The sequence below is a fragment of the Elephas maximus genome, chromosome 3 (genome assembly GCF_024166365.1).
Source record: "Elephas maximus indicus isolate mEleMax1 chromosome 3, mEleMax1 primary haplotype, whole genome shotgun sequence".
In the NCBI taxonomy this organism is placed as follows: Eukaryota; Metazoa; Chordata; class Mammalia; order Proboscidea; family Elephantidae; genus Elephas; species Elephas maximus.
In genome coordinates, this window is record NC_064821.1 from 21,614,385 (window position 1) to 21,632,149 (window position 17,765).

Consider the following 17,765-nt stretch of genomic DNA (forward strand, 5'->3'; position numbering starts at 1 on the left):
CAATAGTGCTTAAGTTGAGAAACCCTGCTCTAGACTGTTAAACAATAAGATTAAAAATATTATCTGAAACATCCCAGCCGTTTTCTATTATTTCACTACGTTATTGAAAATGTTATTTAAAATAAATCTCACAATCTTTCTCTGTTATTTGGTGCTTCTTCTTTTTTTTTATGGCACTTTCTGTAATTCTAAACTTTTTATTTTTTCACTTGTTTGTGTTTTTTCTTCCCCAATGGAATGTAAGCTATATAAGGACAGGATCTATTTTTTCTTCACAACTTTGTCCCCAGCACCTAACACATAGTAGATTCTCAATAAACATTCCTTCTATAAAATGAATATATCACTTTGATGGCTATGAGGGTGGTGAAGGAGGGAGACTGGTATTCACCAACTAGATGGTAGACAAGAATTACTTTAGGTGAAGGGAAGGACAATACACAATACAGGGGAAGTCAGCATGACTGGAGTAAACCAAAAGCTAAGAAGTTTCCATAATACAACGAAACACTTAGAGGGACAGAGTAGCAAGGGCAGGGGTCTGGGGATCATGGTTTCAGGGGACACCTAGTTCAACTGGCATAAAAAGTTTATTAAGAAAAGGTTCTGCATCCCACTTTGGTGAGTGGCACCTGGGGTCTTAAAATCTAACAAGCAGCCATCTAAGATGCATCAATTGGTCCCCCCCCCACCTGGAGCAAAGGTGAATGAACACCAAAGACACAAGGAAACTATGAGCCCAAGAGACAGAAAGGGATACATAAACCAGAAACTCTATCAGCCAGAGACCAGAAGAATGAGATGGTGCCTGGCTACAACCAGTGACTGCCCTGACAGGGAACACAACAGAGAGTCACTAATGGAGCAGGAGAAAAGTGGGGTGGAGAACTCAAATTCTAGTAAAAAGGCCAGACTTAATGATCTGATTGAGACTAGAGGGACCCCAGAGGTCATGGCCCCCAGACTCTCTGTTAGCCTGAATCTAAAACCACTCCCAAAGCCAGCTCTTCAGACAAAGATTACTGGAATATAAGACATAAAACGATACCAGTGAGGAGTGTGATTCTTAGCTCAAGTAGATACATAAGACTAAATTGGCAGCTCCTGTCTGGAGGCGAGATGAGAAGGTGGAGGGGGACAGAAGCTGGTTGAATGGACATGGGAAATACAGGGTGGAGAGGAGAAGTGTGCTGTCACATTATAGGGAGAACAACCAGGGTCACAGAACAATGTGTGTATATGTTTTTGTATAAGAAACTGACTTGAATTGTAAACTTTCACTTAAATCACAATAGAAAAGAAAAAAAAAATGAATGTACCAGTAAATCTCCTGGAAGTCTAAGATTGAAAGACACTGAAAATAAAACAAAGAGGACAGATATTCTCCCTATGCTCATTAAATTTTTACAAATACACTATTTTTTCCAAATACTACTAGGAAGCAGTCCCAATGATAAGTATATTCAAGGTAACAAGTCATACAGGATAAATCTGGAACTCCTGGGGGTGTTTTAATAAATTATTCAACATAAAAAAACACAGAGAGGGAGGGCACTCTCCTTATCTACTTGTTTCCTATACAGTTATGGAAAGGAGGTCGCTACTGGAGGAGACTGGGAAAACAATACAAAATATTGCTTTATAAAATATTTATGAAAGATTTTTGATAGGACCTGGAGCACTGCCTAACCCCTGTGTCATTAGGGATGCCATATATTCAAATAATCTAAGATCGCTCTGACCAAACGGACTCTGTCTGTAATACCTGACTCTCTGAAACTGGATGTGGGTGACGAATGTACAACTAAATAAATTTGCTAAAATCACTGGATTATAACAATGGGACTATTTCATGGTACCTCAATAAAGTTGTCCAAGCTACATTCAGAAAGTTTTCGATAGAATCATTCAAGATGAGTTGAAAATATTTACTTTTGTTTACGACAGTTTCTAGTACATATCAGTATGATTTTGCTTACTACTCGGAATTGAAATCTTTTTCTTTCTTTTTTTTAATACCTCTCTGCCCTCCTCCTCACTTTGTACAAAGTAGATAATAAGCTAACCAATTAAGATTTTTCAGTAAATTGTTTCTTCTTTTTTTAGTTTTGTATTGGCCCCAAAGAACCCAGTTCCTTTCATGACTCCCTTAATGCCTGTTGGTCTTTATCAACTGTCTTAGTTTTGCTTCCCACAGAAGCAGACAATGAAACAAGGATTCAAGTGCAAGCAATTTACTTGAAGGAGCAAGGAATATGTATGGGAGAGTGGAGAAGTGACACAGGAAAGAAAATACATCCAGTAAAGTGTGCATTAAGTCAGCTACCACAGTGAGTGAGCAGAATTTTCAACCTGTGGGGAGATTTTGGAAAATGTGCAAAATCCACATCTAAGAATTACTCCCAAGTAAAGAGGTAAATCCCACACCTCTCAGTGAAGGCTACCCCGGAAATAAATAATTACGGGTCACATTTGCCACCATGAATTTGGCAAAGTAGGTTCCAGCTGGTGCTGTCCCTAAGCAGTAAGACTAGTGTACAACAGAGATGGTGAGAGGAGCCCAGGGAATGTGGGAGGAACATCTACTACGTCACCAATCACTGGGCGGACTCAGTTCTACCAATGTGCTTCTCAAAAAATGAATATCTGAATGCATTCCACAAGTGTGTAACGACGTTTCCTGATGACACCTCCAGAGAGTCCCAGAAAATTAAACCACTTGTGGGAACAACTCTTATTCCACTGTATTCATTACTACATGTTTTACTATCTTGGGGAGTATATCTTAAAACTGCAATGATGAGACATAAAGGTAAAATAAAATAAGGAAGTAGAAAGAGTAAGGAAAAAAGAAAGGGGAAAGGAAGGAAGAAAATAACCAAGAAAGGACCACAAAGAATGAATCAACATCTCAGATTATCCAAGGCAGTATATTACAATGAATCATCTGAAAAAACCATCTGTCAAATCTAGATTACCACCCTTGAACTTGAAAACCACGTCATTGTTTCTATACAAAGTAGGATAGCAAAGTTAGGTTGCCAGTTTGAAACCACCCCAATCTCAGACTCTTCTCTGAAAAACGGGATAAATGAGAATATATCTCAAAGAAATATTGCCATGGTTAAATGAAATCATATGTGTAAAGCAGTAAGGACAGTCCATATGGGGAAAGCAGTTTGTGATGACTGTTGTATGATTTTAATTTTATTTTGTTCAGGGAAAAACACACACATAACCAAATGAAGGTGAAATGCATCAATGGTTGAGAGATTAACTTTTGGGAAAATCATGTCTGCACTTAACAAGATTAATGATGTCAATCCAAGGTTGGATTTTCCAGGAATGGCTCTAAGAAAGCTGACCAAAGAAAGAACTTTATGGACAGCACATAGGAAAGAAGAGTCAAAAAAATTACTAAGTCAAAATGGTACAATAACAAGTAGAAGGCCAATTATAATTGTTTTGGGATTGGAAGAAATGGTGCAGGTCTTTTGAGGAAGAAAAAGGAATCAGGATATTTAAATTCATGATATTTGGCTTTTGGGGACCATGAAGCCCATTTAGCCCTGAGGCCAGTGGCCATCATTATGGACAAGAAGCTGCTCTACAGAGAAGCCTTCTCAGGGCTCCCTTCACATCCTTATTCCTTAGGCTGTATATGAAGGGGTTCAGCATGGGCGTGACCACAGTGTACATCACTGAGGCAATAGAGCTTCTTTGGGAAGAATGGGTCACAGCAGAACTGAGGAAAACCCCAAGACCTGTCCCATAGAACAAAAAGACCACAGAGAGGTGAGATCCACAAGTAGAAAATGCCTTATACTTGGCCCCAGCAGACGACATTCTCATTAAGGAGGAGACAATCTGAGAGTAAGAGAAGAGGATCCCTGAGAGGGGAAACACACCCAGCAGGGCAGTCAACACATACAAGAAGACATAATTGGTGTGGGTATCAGAACAGGCCACTTGGATAATCTGAGTCAGTTCACAGAAGAAATGTGGTATTTCAGTGTCTATACAGAAGTTCAGCTGTGTGATCAAGACAATATGAAGCAGGGAGACCCAAAAAATGATGACCCAAGACATCAAAACCAGCAAGACACAGAACCGGGGGTTCATGATGACTATATAATGCAGGGGGTGACAGATGGCCACAAATCGGTCATAGGCCATCATGGTCAGGAGGAAATTGTCCAGTCCAGCAAAAATCATGAAGAAATACACCTGAATGAGGCATCCTATGTACGAAATGTCTTTGTTCTGTGTCTGGATGTTCACCAGCATCTTTGGTACCGTGGTAGTAACGAAACAGATGTCAACAAAGGACAGGTTGGAGAGGAAGAAGTACATAGGGGTGTGGAGGTGAGGGTCAGAGGTAATGGCCAGTATGATGAGCACGTTCCCAAGCACAGCGACCAGGTACATGGACAGGAACAGTGCAAAGAAGAGGGGCTGAAGTTCAGGATCCTCTGAGATGCCCAGCAGGAGGAATTCTGAAAATTTTGTTTGGTTTTCTGCTTCCATGTACTTAGTGTGTAGGCTGGGGAAGGTAAGAGCAACATTCAATGAACTGCAAAATGGCATCTCAGCTAGTCATCACCTTTACAATACCACCTGCATTTTGTTATTGAGTCCTTCCATTGACTGTGGCTCTCATTTACAGGTAGCCCTTTTTATTTTAAACATATATAATTATTCAGACACTCTGATTCAGCAGAAATTTCTCTTTTTAGCTTCTATTCACTGGTTCTAATTATCCTATTTGAATCTATACTCATAAACCAATTTCCAAGCTATTTGGAAACACGTAATGTGAACTCCCAAGTATGATCTTTTCCCTTATAATCTCCATGCCTCCTCCATTCTGGTAATTCTATGTTAGTGATTAAAGGTCGTCTGAGCTGAAAATCCATGTCTTAAATGTGACCTGTCACATCCTATTGATGTAACAGTTAACTTTCTGTGCCTTATTTTTTTTCTTTTTTTAAAAAATCTGGTTATTGCTATTACCTTCTTTGCAAGGTTTAGAAATGCCTTTGTGAACAGGAGGATCTGTTTTAACAATAATCCCCCCCCCCAAAAAAATCCAAACCCATTGTCGTTGAGTTGATTCTAACAAAAACAACTCTATAGGACAAAGTAGAACTGCCCCACCATGTTTCCAGGGCTGTTATCCTTAAGGAAGAAGACTGCCACATCTTTTTCCTGTGGAGTTGCTGGTAGATTCAAACCGCTTACCTTTTGGTTAAAACTAGGGTGGTTAACCACTGTGGTACCACGACTTCTAATTAATAATAGTTTTATTATCAATGGCAATGGGCTTGGGCTTGTCTTGGGCATTATTATTATTAATTTGTTCTTTTTATGATAATTATTTTAGATACATAATTCTCCAAAGCTACAGTATAAAGCTGTGATTTCTAAAATGAGGGTTTGAATCATACTGCCTGGAATAGAATTTTGTCTCTACCAACTTACTACCTATGTGACTATGAGAAAATTACTTAATCTCTCTCAACTGCAGATACCACCTTCTCAAATGAGAGTGCTAAATATTCCCAACATAATGAGATCGATGAGTGAATTAAATGAGATGATGCATGTCATTTTTCTAGTGGTGTGCCTGTGATATAGAGCAGGCACTTGATAAGTCTGGGCTTCTGTTTTTTTTTTTTTCACGATCACAATAAACCTGCCTTGCATGTCCATCGTTTATCAATAGCTCCTTTAAACTATGGCAGCCATAAAGCAAGGATGGAATTGTGATAACTATAAACAAAACAGGTCTGTTACCTCTTTTGATCTCCATGCAGCTTTTCCAATTAGTGAAGAACCCTATGGCTCCTTATTGCAGAAACCACCTGCCAAATGGATTCTTCCAAGAAGGGGAAAGGCCAAGTGGACTCTGTAAATAAGAGGAGGAAATAAAAGCACACAACCATTGAAATGAAATACAAAGCATGTGTGTGCTCATGTGTACATGCTCTTGAAAGAGGATGTGTTACACTAAAATCAGTGGAGTTTATTACAAAGTATAGGATGGATAAATGAGATTAAAATATTAAAAACTTCTATACAGCAATTATACCAAAGAAAACTAAAAGTCAAACTTAAGATTTGAAAATTTAAACTTAAGTCAAAAAGTCAAACTTAAAAAACCAAAACCAAAACCAGTACCTTCAAGTCGATTCCAACTCATAGAGACCCTATAAGACAGAGTAGAACTGCCCCATAGAGTTTCCAAGGAGTGCCTGGCAAATTCGAACTGCTGACCCTTTGGTTAGCAGCCTTAGTACTTAACCACTAGGCCACCAGGGTTTCCAAATTTAAGTCAAACTTAAGATTTGAAAATTTCCAAAAAAGAAAAATAGTATTATTCATGCATAAAATATGGAAATTAATTAAAAAGAAAAAAATTGTGGATATATAATTTAGTCTGGGTCTATGAGTAGGAAAGATTTTCTCTGAAATAGGATTCTTTGAATTGACAGACGATAGGAAGTAAGAAAAGGGAAAGCAGAATAGACTGAGAGAATAGAAGGTTAATTCCCTGTGGGGCAGCAAGCTTGGTAATGGAAGGGATTTGAGAGGCCAGTGAGATAAAGAACAGAGAATGAGAGATAGGAAGGACAGAGCTTGTGAGGCCCACAAATAGAGCATGCAGAACTACTCATTGATATGTCTCTTACATGGGTAATTTTATGTTTACTTGTGTGTCAGAGGTTGTGACTTTGTTTTCTCACTGTTCCCTTAACCCAATATAGAATGGCTGTTTTTAAACCACAGCCAACAGGATGGTCTACATTAAAACACTAAAATATTTGTGCTAAATTAATGAATAAGCCAAGGAAATCTAATTCCACTTTAGTCATTCTCCTGTATCACTTAAGATGAGAAATGAAATGAGTCTGAGTATTAAAACCTCAAAAATAATTTTACTATTTGTAGATGATATTGAGGACACTAAGGAGAAATAACGTAAAAATAGAGCTTCTAAGTGCTATCAGTAAGTTGGCAGTGTATTAAACAAATATTTAGAAATCAGTACATTTCCATTTGGAGGAAAAATACTTAGGGAATATATAGAAAAACAAAAACACTTTAGGAACAAAACAGACAATACCTCCCTTGTAGATTTTTTTGAATAGGTAATAGATAAATTACTGCATGTAGGAAATCTAACAGCAATCTTTAATTTATACAAGAGAGCAGAGAAGTGATGTTTGATGAGAGAGAAAAGATAAAATATCATAACTGGTTGAGTCAGAGTTTCTTTGGAAAAATTACCCATTCAAGAAATGGCCATTTCCCTTCTGGGGTCTTAAATGCTAGCAAGCAGCCATCTAAGATGCATCAATTGTTCTCAACCCACCTGGAGCAAAGGAGAATGAAGAACACCAAAGACACAAGGTAATTATGAGCCCAAGAGACAGAAAGGGCCACAAACACCAGAGCTTATATCAGCCTCAGACCAGAAGAACTAGATGGTGCCTGGCTACAACCAATGACTGTCCTGACAGGCAACACAACAGAGAAGCCCTTAGGAGCAGGGGTGCAATGAGAGCAGACATCAAATTTTCTCAAAAAGACAAGACTTAATGGTCTGACTGAGACTAGAAGGATGCCGCAGGTCATGGTCCCCAAACCTTCTGTTAGCCCAAGACAGGAACCATTCCCAAAGCCAACTCTTCAGACAGGGATTGGACTGGACTGTGGAATAGGAAATGCTACCGGTGAAGAGTGAGCTTCTTGGATCAAGTAGACACATGAGACTATGTGGGCAAATCCTGTATGGAGGGGAGATAAGAGGGCAGGGGAGGGTCAGAAACTGGCCGAATGGACACGAAAATAGAGTGGAGGGAAAGAGTCCGCTGTCTTATTAGAGGGAGAGCAACTAGGAGGAGTAAATAGCAAGGTGTATATAAATTTTTCTATGAGAGACTGAATTGATTTGTAAACTTGCACTTAAAGCACAATAAAAATTAAAAAAGAAATTCTACATAAACAAATTGCAAGAGCCCTTGAACCAGACAAAATTCAGGACACCCAGTTAAGCTTCAGATAAACAATGAATATTATTTTAGTATAAACATTACATGTGACATTCAATATTGCATGGGACACAGTTATACTAAAAATAAAAAGTATTATCTGAAATTCAAATTCAAATGGGTGTCCTGTATTCTTATTCAGTGAATCTAGCAATCCTACCCTGAGCATATGGTAGAAAATTAATATCAAGAAAGCTTATCTGAATTATATGAACTCTCCCCACATGAGAATGTGAGAGAAAGCTATCAGAAGGCTAGAATCTTCGAGGAGACCATGTGTCAATTTTCATGTCGGTGAGGAAGTCCCTTGATTCCCACTCCATCTCTGGGACCATGTTATGCTTCTAGCTGCTGTACCCTGAGGAGTCCCCCTAGGTCAATAAAAATGAATGACATTGCGTATTTCCCCCATTGCCCAAGTAAGTGTTGATCATCTATCATCTTTCCCTTTTCTCCCAGTGCTTCTTAGTAACAACCTCAGTTGTTAACGTCAAAAAGGAATAAAAAAGATTCTCTTCTCATAAAAGTTCTTCTAACACTTTTTTGTTATACACTGTGGTGGCATAGCTAGCTGGAAAAGGAATCTTTCAAACCATCAAGGGAGGAAGGAAGGGCTGTCGCAAACTCAAAATTACAAAAAAACAGAAAAAATGTTAAAGCTGCAACTGAACCCATTCTAGCACTTTCAACAGTTTCTTTCCTCTTTCAGATTTGTGACAGTTTAACTTTTAAGGAAAATTGGGGATGGGAGTGGACAAAAGATAATAAACTAATAAAATCTATAGCTACCAAAAAAAAAAAAAAAGAAAGAAAGAAATGGTCATTTCCAACTCTTCTTGGAAAGAGGTTCTAGATTACAGAAAGACAAAGAAGAAACAGAATGAGAGCTGGAAAAGACTGGCTACAGTGGAAAGTAAAGTGCATTCAAAGTACAGGGAGCTCACATTCCTAAGCAAATATGGAAGGTTTCAGTATCCTTACCAGAGAGATGAGGCCCAGTACATGCTTTTGTTCCTCTTCTACTTCTTACTCCACCAGCTCTGAAGGGAACACACTAACTCTTTCTAATGGTGTCACTGAACCAGTTTCTCTTCTCCATTGTCTGTCTCTGAGAAGCCAAATTTGGTTTTCACCAAGGCTGGGATCAAATATTTACATGGTAAGGGACAATGAGGAGATGTTTAGAGTTTCCTCAGTCTCCTGGGTTGACTCTCAGAGCTCTTCGTTAAAAAAAATTGTTCTATTCTCCCCTTACTCTCTAAACAATTCACCTCCCATGGGGACAAAAAAGTAAATAAAAACCCATTGCCTTCAAGTCGATTCCAATTCCTAGCGACCTTATAGGACAGAGTGGTATTGCTCCACAGGGTTTCCAAGGAGCAGCTGGTGGATGCGACCTTTGGGTTAGCAGCCAATGTCAAAAAAAAAAAACAAACATTTTTCTGCCAATTTTGTCTCTTTGTAGACAGCAATGGGGGGAGGGGCGGGGAGGGGTTTCTGAGATGGATTTATTTCCTCCAAGGAGAAATTCTTCTGCTTTTAGTTTCATTTTAAACTAACAAGCTGTCCTTTAAGGAAAGTTAAATACTACAAGGAACCAAACCTAGGAACCATCTTTCTTAGAGTGAAATCCCACGTTGGGAAGTGTTTACCTTAAAGAATATTTGGCAATTTTATGGGATGCTTGGTGTCCTCAAGGTTATGGAGGCAGACGGGTTCTACCTGAAGAAAGGCAAGCTGGTCAATAGTTTTAATGCTGTTAAAGAACTAAGAAGACAAGGACTGAAAAATACCCCTTGACATGCACTTAGTGACATGAAAACTTTGTTGATCTTAGAGAGTGCTCCATTTATTTCCTGGCTCTCTAAATAAAGAGGCAGGGTCAGAAATAATTCAGGTGGGGTGGTTGAAGAGTGATTGAGTATTGAAGAGAAGCAGGCGGCAGGTACAGACCTGTTTTGCAAAAGTTTGTCAGGAAAGGGAAGGAAAGAGGTAAAGCATAGCCTAAAGTGAATTTGAAGTTCAGGAGAATTAAAAAAAAAAGCAGTGGTAGTATGGGAAGAAAATTTATTCTAAAGGTAATCATCATATATAGCACAACATTTGAATACATAGGCAGTTATGACTACATAATTTTCCGGATGGTATATACACTGAGGAAGCCCTGGTAGTACAGTGGCTAAGAGATCAGCTGCTAATCAAAAGGTTGGTGATTTGAACCCATCAGCCTTTCTGCAGAAGAAAAATATGTCAGTCTGCTTCTGTAAAGATTACAACCTCTGACACCCTATGGGACAGTTCTACTCTGTCCTATAGGGTCACTATCAGTTGAAATCAACTTGATGTCAGTGAGTTTGGATTTCATTTAGTATATACTGTAAATTAATGACAATCATAGTATTCTGTATTCAAAACGTGAAGAATACCTGGTTCCAGAAATCAAGCGGTGGAAGCATAAATGGCCCAACATAACAGCACCCCCAGTAACCCACCTGCGGAGTTTGTGCTTCAGATTTCCTCATCTCTGGACCCAACACATAAAGAGAGTTCTTCCACTTTATATTGCCACCAGAAATATCTACACATCCTCACCAAATCTGTTACTTTAACTTTTTTATTATTTCTATCATTATAAACCCCCAAGCGTCTGTCAGCTTGTCATACTGTGGGGGCATGCCTGTTGCTGTGATGCTGGAAGCTCTGTTACCAGTTTTCAAATACCAACAGGGTCACACATAGCAGACACATTTCAGCTGAGCTTCCAGACTAAGGGAGACTAGGAAAAAGGGCCCGGTGGTCTACTTCGGAAAAGAATTAGCCACTGAAAACCTTTTGAATAGCAGCGGAGCATTGTCTGATACAGTGCCAGAAGTTGAGTCCCTCAGGTTGGAAGCCACTCAAAACACAACAGGGGAAGAGCTACCTCCTCAAAGTAGAGTCAACATTAATGACGTAGATGAAGCCAAGATTTCAGGACCTTTATTTGCTGATGTGGCAAGACTCAAAATGGCAAGAAACAACTACAAACATCCATTAATAATTGGAACCTAGAATGTCCAAAGTACGAATCAAGGAAAATTGGAAATAGTCAAAAAAGAAATTGCATGCAGAAACATCAATATACTAGACAATAGTCAGCTGAAATGGACTGGTATTGCCCATTTTGAATCGGACAATCATATGGTCTACTTTTGGGAATGACAAGTTGAAGAGAAATGGCATTGCATTAAGCATCAAAAAAAGCGTTTTAAGATCTATCCTGAAGTACAATGCTGTCAGTGATAGAATAACATCCATAAGCCTACAAGGAAGACCAGTTAATGCGACTATTATTCAGACTTATGCATCAACCACTAAGGCCAAAGATGAAGAAATTAAAGATTTTTACCAGTTTCTGAAGTCTGAAATTGATCAAACATGCAATCAGGATACATTAATGATTACTGGTAATTGGCATGTGAAAGTTGGAAACAAAGAAAAATAATTGGTGTTTGGAAAATACGGCCTTGGTGATAGAAACAACAGCAGAGATCACATGACAGACTTTTGCAAGACCAACAACTTCTTTATTGCAAATATCCTTTTTTCACCAACTAACACATGAATCTTATGAGCCGGAATACACAGGAATCAAATCAACTACATCTGTGGAAAGAGTTGACTGAAAATCTCAATATCATCAGTCACAACAAGGCCAGGGACCTAATGTGGAACAGACCATCAATTGCTCATATATAAGTTCAGGCTGAAACTGAAGAAAACCAGAACAAGTCCACGAGAGCAAAAGTACGACCAAATTTAGAGACCATCTCAGCAATAGATTTGATGAGTTAAACACAAATGACTAAAGAGCAGACAAGTTGTGGAATGCCATCAAGGACATCATACATGAAGAAAACAAGAGGTCATTAAAAAGAGAAGAAACAAAGAAAATTCCAAAATGGATGTCAGAAGAGACTCTGAAACTTGCTGTTAAACGTTGAGTAGCTAAAGTGAAAGGGAGAAAAAACGAAGTAAAAGAGCTGAATAGAAGATTAAAAAGGGCAGCTGGAGAAGTCAAAGTAAAGCATTATAATGACTAGTGCTAAGACCTAAAGGTAGAAAACCAAACAGAAGAACACACTTAGCATTTCTGAAGCTGAAAGAACTGAAGAAAAAATCCAAGCCTGGAGTTGCAATACTGAAGGTTTCTACAGGGAAAATGTTAAATGATGCAGAAGCATTAAAAGAAGTGAGAAACAGTTTAAACTGAGAAGAAAACATTCTTTTGTGGTTAGGAGAGGGGGGAGGGAGAGAGGGTGGGAGAGGGGCATTCACTAATTAGACAACAGGTAGGAACTACGTTAGGCAAAGGGAAAGGCAGCACACAATACAGGGGAGGTCAGCACAACTGGACTAAACCAAAAGCAAAGAAGTTTCAAAATAAATGAATGCTTTGAAGGCCGGCGTAACAGGGGCAGGGGTCTTGGGAACATGGTTTCAGGGGACATCTAAGTCAATTAGCACAATAAAATCTATTAACAAAACATTCTGCATCCCACTTTGAAAAGTGGCATCTGGGGTCTTAAATGCTAGCAAGCAGCCATCTGAGATGCATCAATTGATCTCAACCCACCTGGATCAAAGGAGAATGAAGAACACCAAGGACACAAGGCAATTATGAGCCCAAGAGACAGAAAGGGCCACATGAACCAGAGACTACATCATCCTGAGACCAGAAGAACTAGATGGTGCCCAGCTTCAACCTTTGACTGCCCTGACAGGGAACACAACAGAGAGAACCCCTGAGGAAGCAGGACAGCAGTGGGATGCAGACCCCAAATTCTCATAAGACCAGACTTAATGGTCTGACTGAGACTGGAAGGACCCCGGTGGTCATGGCCCCCAGACCTTCTGTTGGCCCAGGACAGGAACCATTCCTGAAGCCAACTCTTCAGACATGGATTAGACTGGACAATGTGTTGGAGAGGGATGCTGTTGAGGAGTGAGCTTCTTGGATCAGGTGGACACTTGAGGCTATGTTGGCATCTCCAGCCTGGAGGAGAGATGAGAGGGTGGAGGGGGTTAGAAACTGGTGAAATGAACACAAAAAGAGAGGGTGGAGGGAGAGAGTGGGCTGTCTTATTAGGGGGAGAGTATTTGGGAGTGTGTAGCAAGATGTATATGGGTTTTTGTGTGAGAGACTGACTTGATTTGCAAACTTTCACTTAAAGCACAATAAAATTATATATATAAAAAAAAGATGGAAGGAATACACAGAGTCACTATACCAAAAATAATTGGTTGACATTCAACCATTTCAGGAAGTAGCATATGGTCAGCAATCGATGGTACTGAAGGAAGTAGTTCAAGCTGCACTGAAGACTTTGGCAAAAAACAAAGCTCCAGGAGATGACGGAATACCAATTAAGATGTTTTGACAAATGGATTCAACACTGGAAATGCTCACTCGTCTATGCCAAGAAGCTTGGAAGACAGCTACCAGGCCAACTGAATGAAAGAGAGATCCAATTTTTGCCTATTCCCAAGAAAAGTGCTCCAACAGAATGAAGAAATTATGGAAAAATATAATGAATAGCACACACAAAATTTTGTTGAAGATTATTCAAAAGCTGGTGCAGCAGTATATCAACAGGGAGCTGCCAGAAATTCAAGCTGCATTCCGAGAAGGACATAGAATGAGGCATATCATTCATTGCTGCTCTAAGATTGACCACAAAGATGTCAGAGAATAAAAGAAAGCCGTTTACCTGTGTTTTATTGGCTATGCAACGTCATTCCATTATGTGGATCATAACAAATTATGGATAACATTCGGAAGAACGAAGATTTCAGGCCTCTTAATTGTGCTCATGAGGAACCTGTACATAGATCAAGAGGCAGTGATTCGAACAGAACAAAGGGATACTGCGTTGTTTAATGTCAGGACAGGTGTGTGTCGGGGTTGTATTCTTTCATTATACTTAATCTGTATGATGAACAAGTAATCCAATAAACTGGGATGTATGAAGAACAGGGCATCAAGACTGGAGGAAGACTCATTAACAACCTGCGTTATGCACATGATATGACCTTGCTTGCTGAAGGTGAAGGGGACTTGAAGCACTTACTGATGAAGATCAAAAATCACAGCCTTCAGTATGGATTACACCTCAACATAAAGAACACAAAACTCCTCACAACTGGACCGATAAGCAACATCATGATGAATGGAGAAAAGGTGAAGTTGTCAAGGATTTCATTTTACTTGGATCCACAAACAACACCCATGGAAGCAGCAGTCAAGAAATCAAAAGACATATTGCATCAGAATATCTGCTGCAAAATACCTCTTTTTAAAGTGCTGAAAAATGAAGATGTCACCTTGAAGACTTAGGAACACCTGACCAAAGCCATGGTTTTTTCAGCTGTCTCATATGCATGTGAAAGCTGGATGATGAATAAGGAAGACAGAAGAATTAACACCTTTGAACTGTGCTGTTAGCAAAAAATACTGAACATATCATATACTTCCAAAAGAACAAATTTGTCTTGGAAAAAATACAATCAGAATGCTCCTTGGACCCAAGGATGGGGAGATTATGTCTCACATACTTTGGACATTTTATCAGGAGTGATAAGCCCCTGGAGAAGGAGATCACGCTTGGTAAAATAGAGGGTGAGTGAAACAGAGGAAGGCCCTCAACAAGATGGATTGACACAGTGGCTGCAACAATGGGCTCAAGCCTAACAACAACTGGGAGGATGGCACAGGATCAGGCAGTGTTTCATTCTGTTGTACATAGAGCTGCTATGAGTCAGAACTGACTCCCTGTCACCTAACAACCTAACAACAACTTTATTATTAAAGTCATCCTCATGGAAGTGAAGTCGCATCTCAATGTGTTTTGATTTGAATTTCCTTAACAAGTAATAACGTTGAGCATCTTTCAGGTGCTTCATACCCCTTTATACACCTCTTTTAAAAAATGTTTATTCATGTCTTTTGCCCATTTTGATTAGGCTATTTGGATGTGATTGTCAAATTGTAAGGGTTTCTTTTATGCCCTTTTATACCTGTTACCTTCTGGCTCCACACCCACCCCGCCACCACCTGGAAGAGGATCCTTCATCCAGCTACAGCAGATGACATTTTCCAGATTGCTATGTCCAGTTGTTCACAAAACCTCCTATCCTTGGAGTAACTGTTCCATGCCCCAACCTCCCAGGGAAAGTTACTGTTAAAGATCTCAGTTCAAGCGTCACCCCCTCTATGGAATCTTTTCCAATTCTCCTTTCCAATGGTATAATGAAAACTTTCTCCCTTCTGTCCCCAAGGTCTCATCAACAACTGTAGTCTTCTATCAACATACCTGTGAAACTTACTGACCCTGTTCACAGGTCTGACAAAGTACAGAGAAAACCATGGCCTGGCTGATGTCATTAAATAATAAATAAATAAAAAGAAAAAGAGATAAGATTCACCTGGGGGTTTACTAAAACACGAATGGCTAGAACCCACCCACTTGTGCAGTTTCAGTCTCAGTAGATCTGCAGTGTGGGCCAAAGATTTGCATTGCTAACAAGCTCCCAGGTGGTGCTGAAGCTGCTGGTCCAAGGACTACACTTTCAGAGATTATTGGATATTGGCTATGAGTTCCCTCTAATTCCAGGAGACCAAAATGTCACTGTGGCCCACCAGTCAGAGTGGGGACATACAGAGGTCAGGTTATTAATGGGGCCTGAGCTCACATCCATCTCACAGTAGGTCCAGTGGGTCCCTGATCCCATCCTATAGTGATATCCCCAGTTCCAGAATATATAATTGGAATAGATATACTCAGCAATTAGCGGAACTGCCACCTTGAATTCCTGACAAGTGGAATAGGAGCTATTACGGTAGGAAAAGCCAACTAGAAGCCATTAGAACTGCCCCTACCTAGGAAAATAGTAAAGCAAAATCAGTGACACATTCCTGGAGGGATTGCAGAGATTAATGCCACCGTCAAGGACTTGAAGAATGCAGGGACGCTGATTCCCACCACAGCCCCATTCAACTTGCCTATTTCGTCTGTGGAAAAAACAGATGGATCTTGGAGAATGACAGTGGATTATCAAAAACTTAACCAAGTGGTGACTCCAATTTCAGCTGCTGTTCCAGATGTAGTCTCAATGCTTGAGCAAATTACTACATCTCCTGGTACCTGGTATGCAGCTATTGATCTGGCTAATGCCTTTTTCTCCACACCTGTTTTGAAGGGCTGTCAGAAGCAATTTGCCAGCCAGAGACCTTCAGTTTCCTATCTCACAGCTACATCAGCTCTCCAGCCCTACATCATAATTTAGTCCACAGGGACCTTGATCACCTTTCCTTTCCACAAGATGTCACACTGGCCCATTACCTTGATGACGTTATGCTGATTCGACTTAGTAAGGAAGAAGTGTCAAGGACTTTGGACTTATTGATAAAACACTTCTGTGCTAGAGTATGAGAAATTAATCCCACAAAAATTCAGGCATCTTCCACCTCACTGAAATTACTAGGGGCCCAGTGGTGTGGGGAATCTCGAGACATTCTTTCTAAAGTGAAGGATAAGTTATTGTGTGTTGCTCCCCCCAAAACTAAAAAGGACACACAACACCTAGAGGGCTTCTTTGGATTTTGGAGCAGCATATTCCTCATTTGAGTATGCTACTCCAGCCTATTTATCAAGTGACTTGAAGAGCTGCTAGTTTTGAGTGGTACTGAGAACAAAAGAAGGCTCTACAACAAGTTCCGGCTGCTGTGTAAGCTGCTCTGCCCCTTGGGCCATATGATCCAGCTGATCCGATGGTGCTCAAAGTAACCATGGCAGATAGAGATGCTGTTTGGAGTTTTCGGAAGCCTCCTTTTGGTAAATCACAGAGTAAACCCTTATGATTTTGGACCAAAGCCCTGCCATCCTCTGCAGATAACCACTATCCTTTTGAGAAACAGTTTTTGTTGTTACTGGGCCTTAGCAGAGGCTGAATGCTTAACCATGGTACACAAGTCACCATGGAGCCTGAGCCATCCCTCGTGAACTGGGAGTCATCTGACCCACAAAAGTCATAAAGTTAGATGAGAACGGCAGCTCTCCATCATTAAATGGAAGTGGTATTTATGAGATACAGCCTGAGCAGGACCTGAAGGCACAAGTAAGTTGCCTGAGAATGTGCCCCAAATGCACACGGTCTCCACTCCTGTCACATTACCTTCCACCTCCTAGTTTGCACCTATGGCCTCATGGGGAATTCTTTATGATCAGTTGACTGAGCAGGAGAAATCTTGTGCCTGGTTTACGGATGGCTCTGCGCCATATGCAGGCACCACTCAAAAGTGTAAAGCAGCAGCACTACAGACCCTTTCTGGGACATCCCCTAAGGACAGTGGTGATCGGAAATCCTCTCAATGGGCAGAGCTTTAAGCAGTGTGCCTGGTTGTTCACTTTTCTTGGAAGGAGAAACGGCCAGATGTGTGATTTTATACTGATTCATGGGCTATGGCCAATAGTTTGGCTGGGTGATCAGGAAGTTGGAAGAAGCATGATTGGAAAGTTGGACACAAGTATTTATGAGGAAGAGGTACGTGGATAGATTTCTCTGAATGGGCCAAAGAAGTGAAGATATTTGTGTCTCATGGGAACGCTCACCAAAGGTAACCTTAGCAGAGGAAGATTTTAACAATCAAGTGATTAGGATGACTAGTTCTCT

At 40.1% G+C, this 17,765-nt stretch overlaps 1 protein-coding gene and 1 pseudogene across 1 annotated transcript; both read right to left on the bottom strand.

The window, feature by feature from the left end:
• The window catches only part of LOC126074056 (olfactory receptor 7G2-like), a 678,546-nt pseudogene that overhangs the window by 64,660 nt on the left and 596,121 nt on the right, over positions 1 to 17,765 (bottom strand).
• On the bottom strand, positions 3,589 to 4,527 carry LOC126074034 (olfactory receptor 7D4-like). The gene has a single exon (XM_049881378.1). The coding sequence runs from the start codon at positions 4,525 to 4,527 to the stop codon at positions 3,589 to 3,591; it is 939 nt and encodes a 312-aa protein (XP_049737335.1).

Coding starts and splice junctions, on each gene's coding strand:
- LOC126074034 (XM_049881378.1), bottom strand. CDS start 4,527: ATGGAAGCAGAAAACCAAACAAAATTTTCAGAATTCCTCCTGCTGGGC.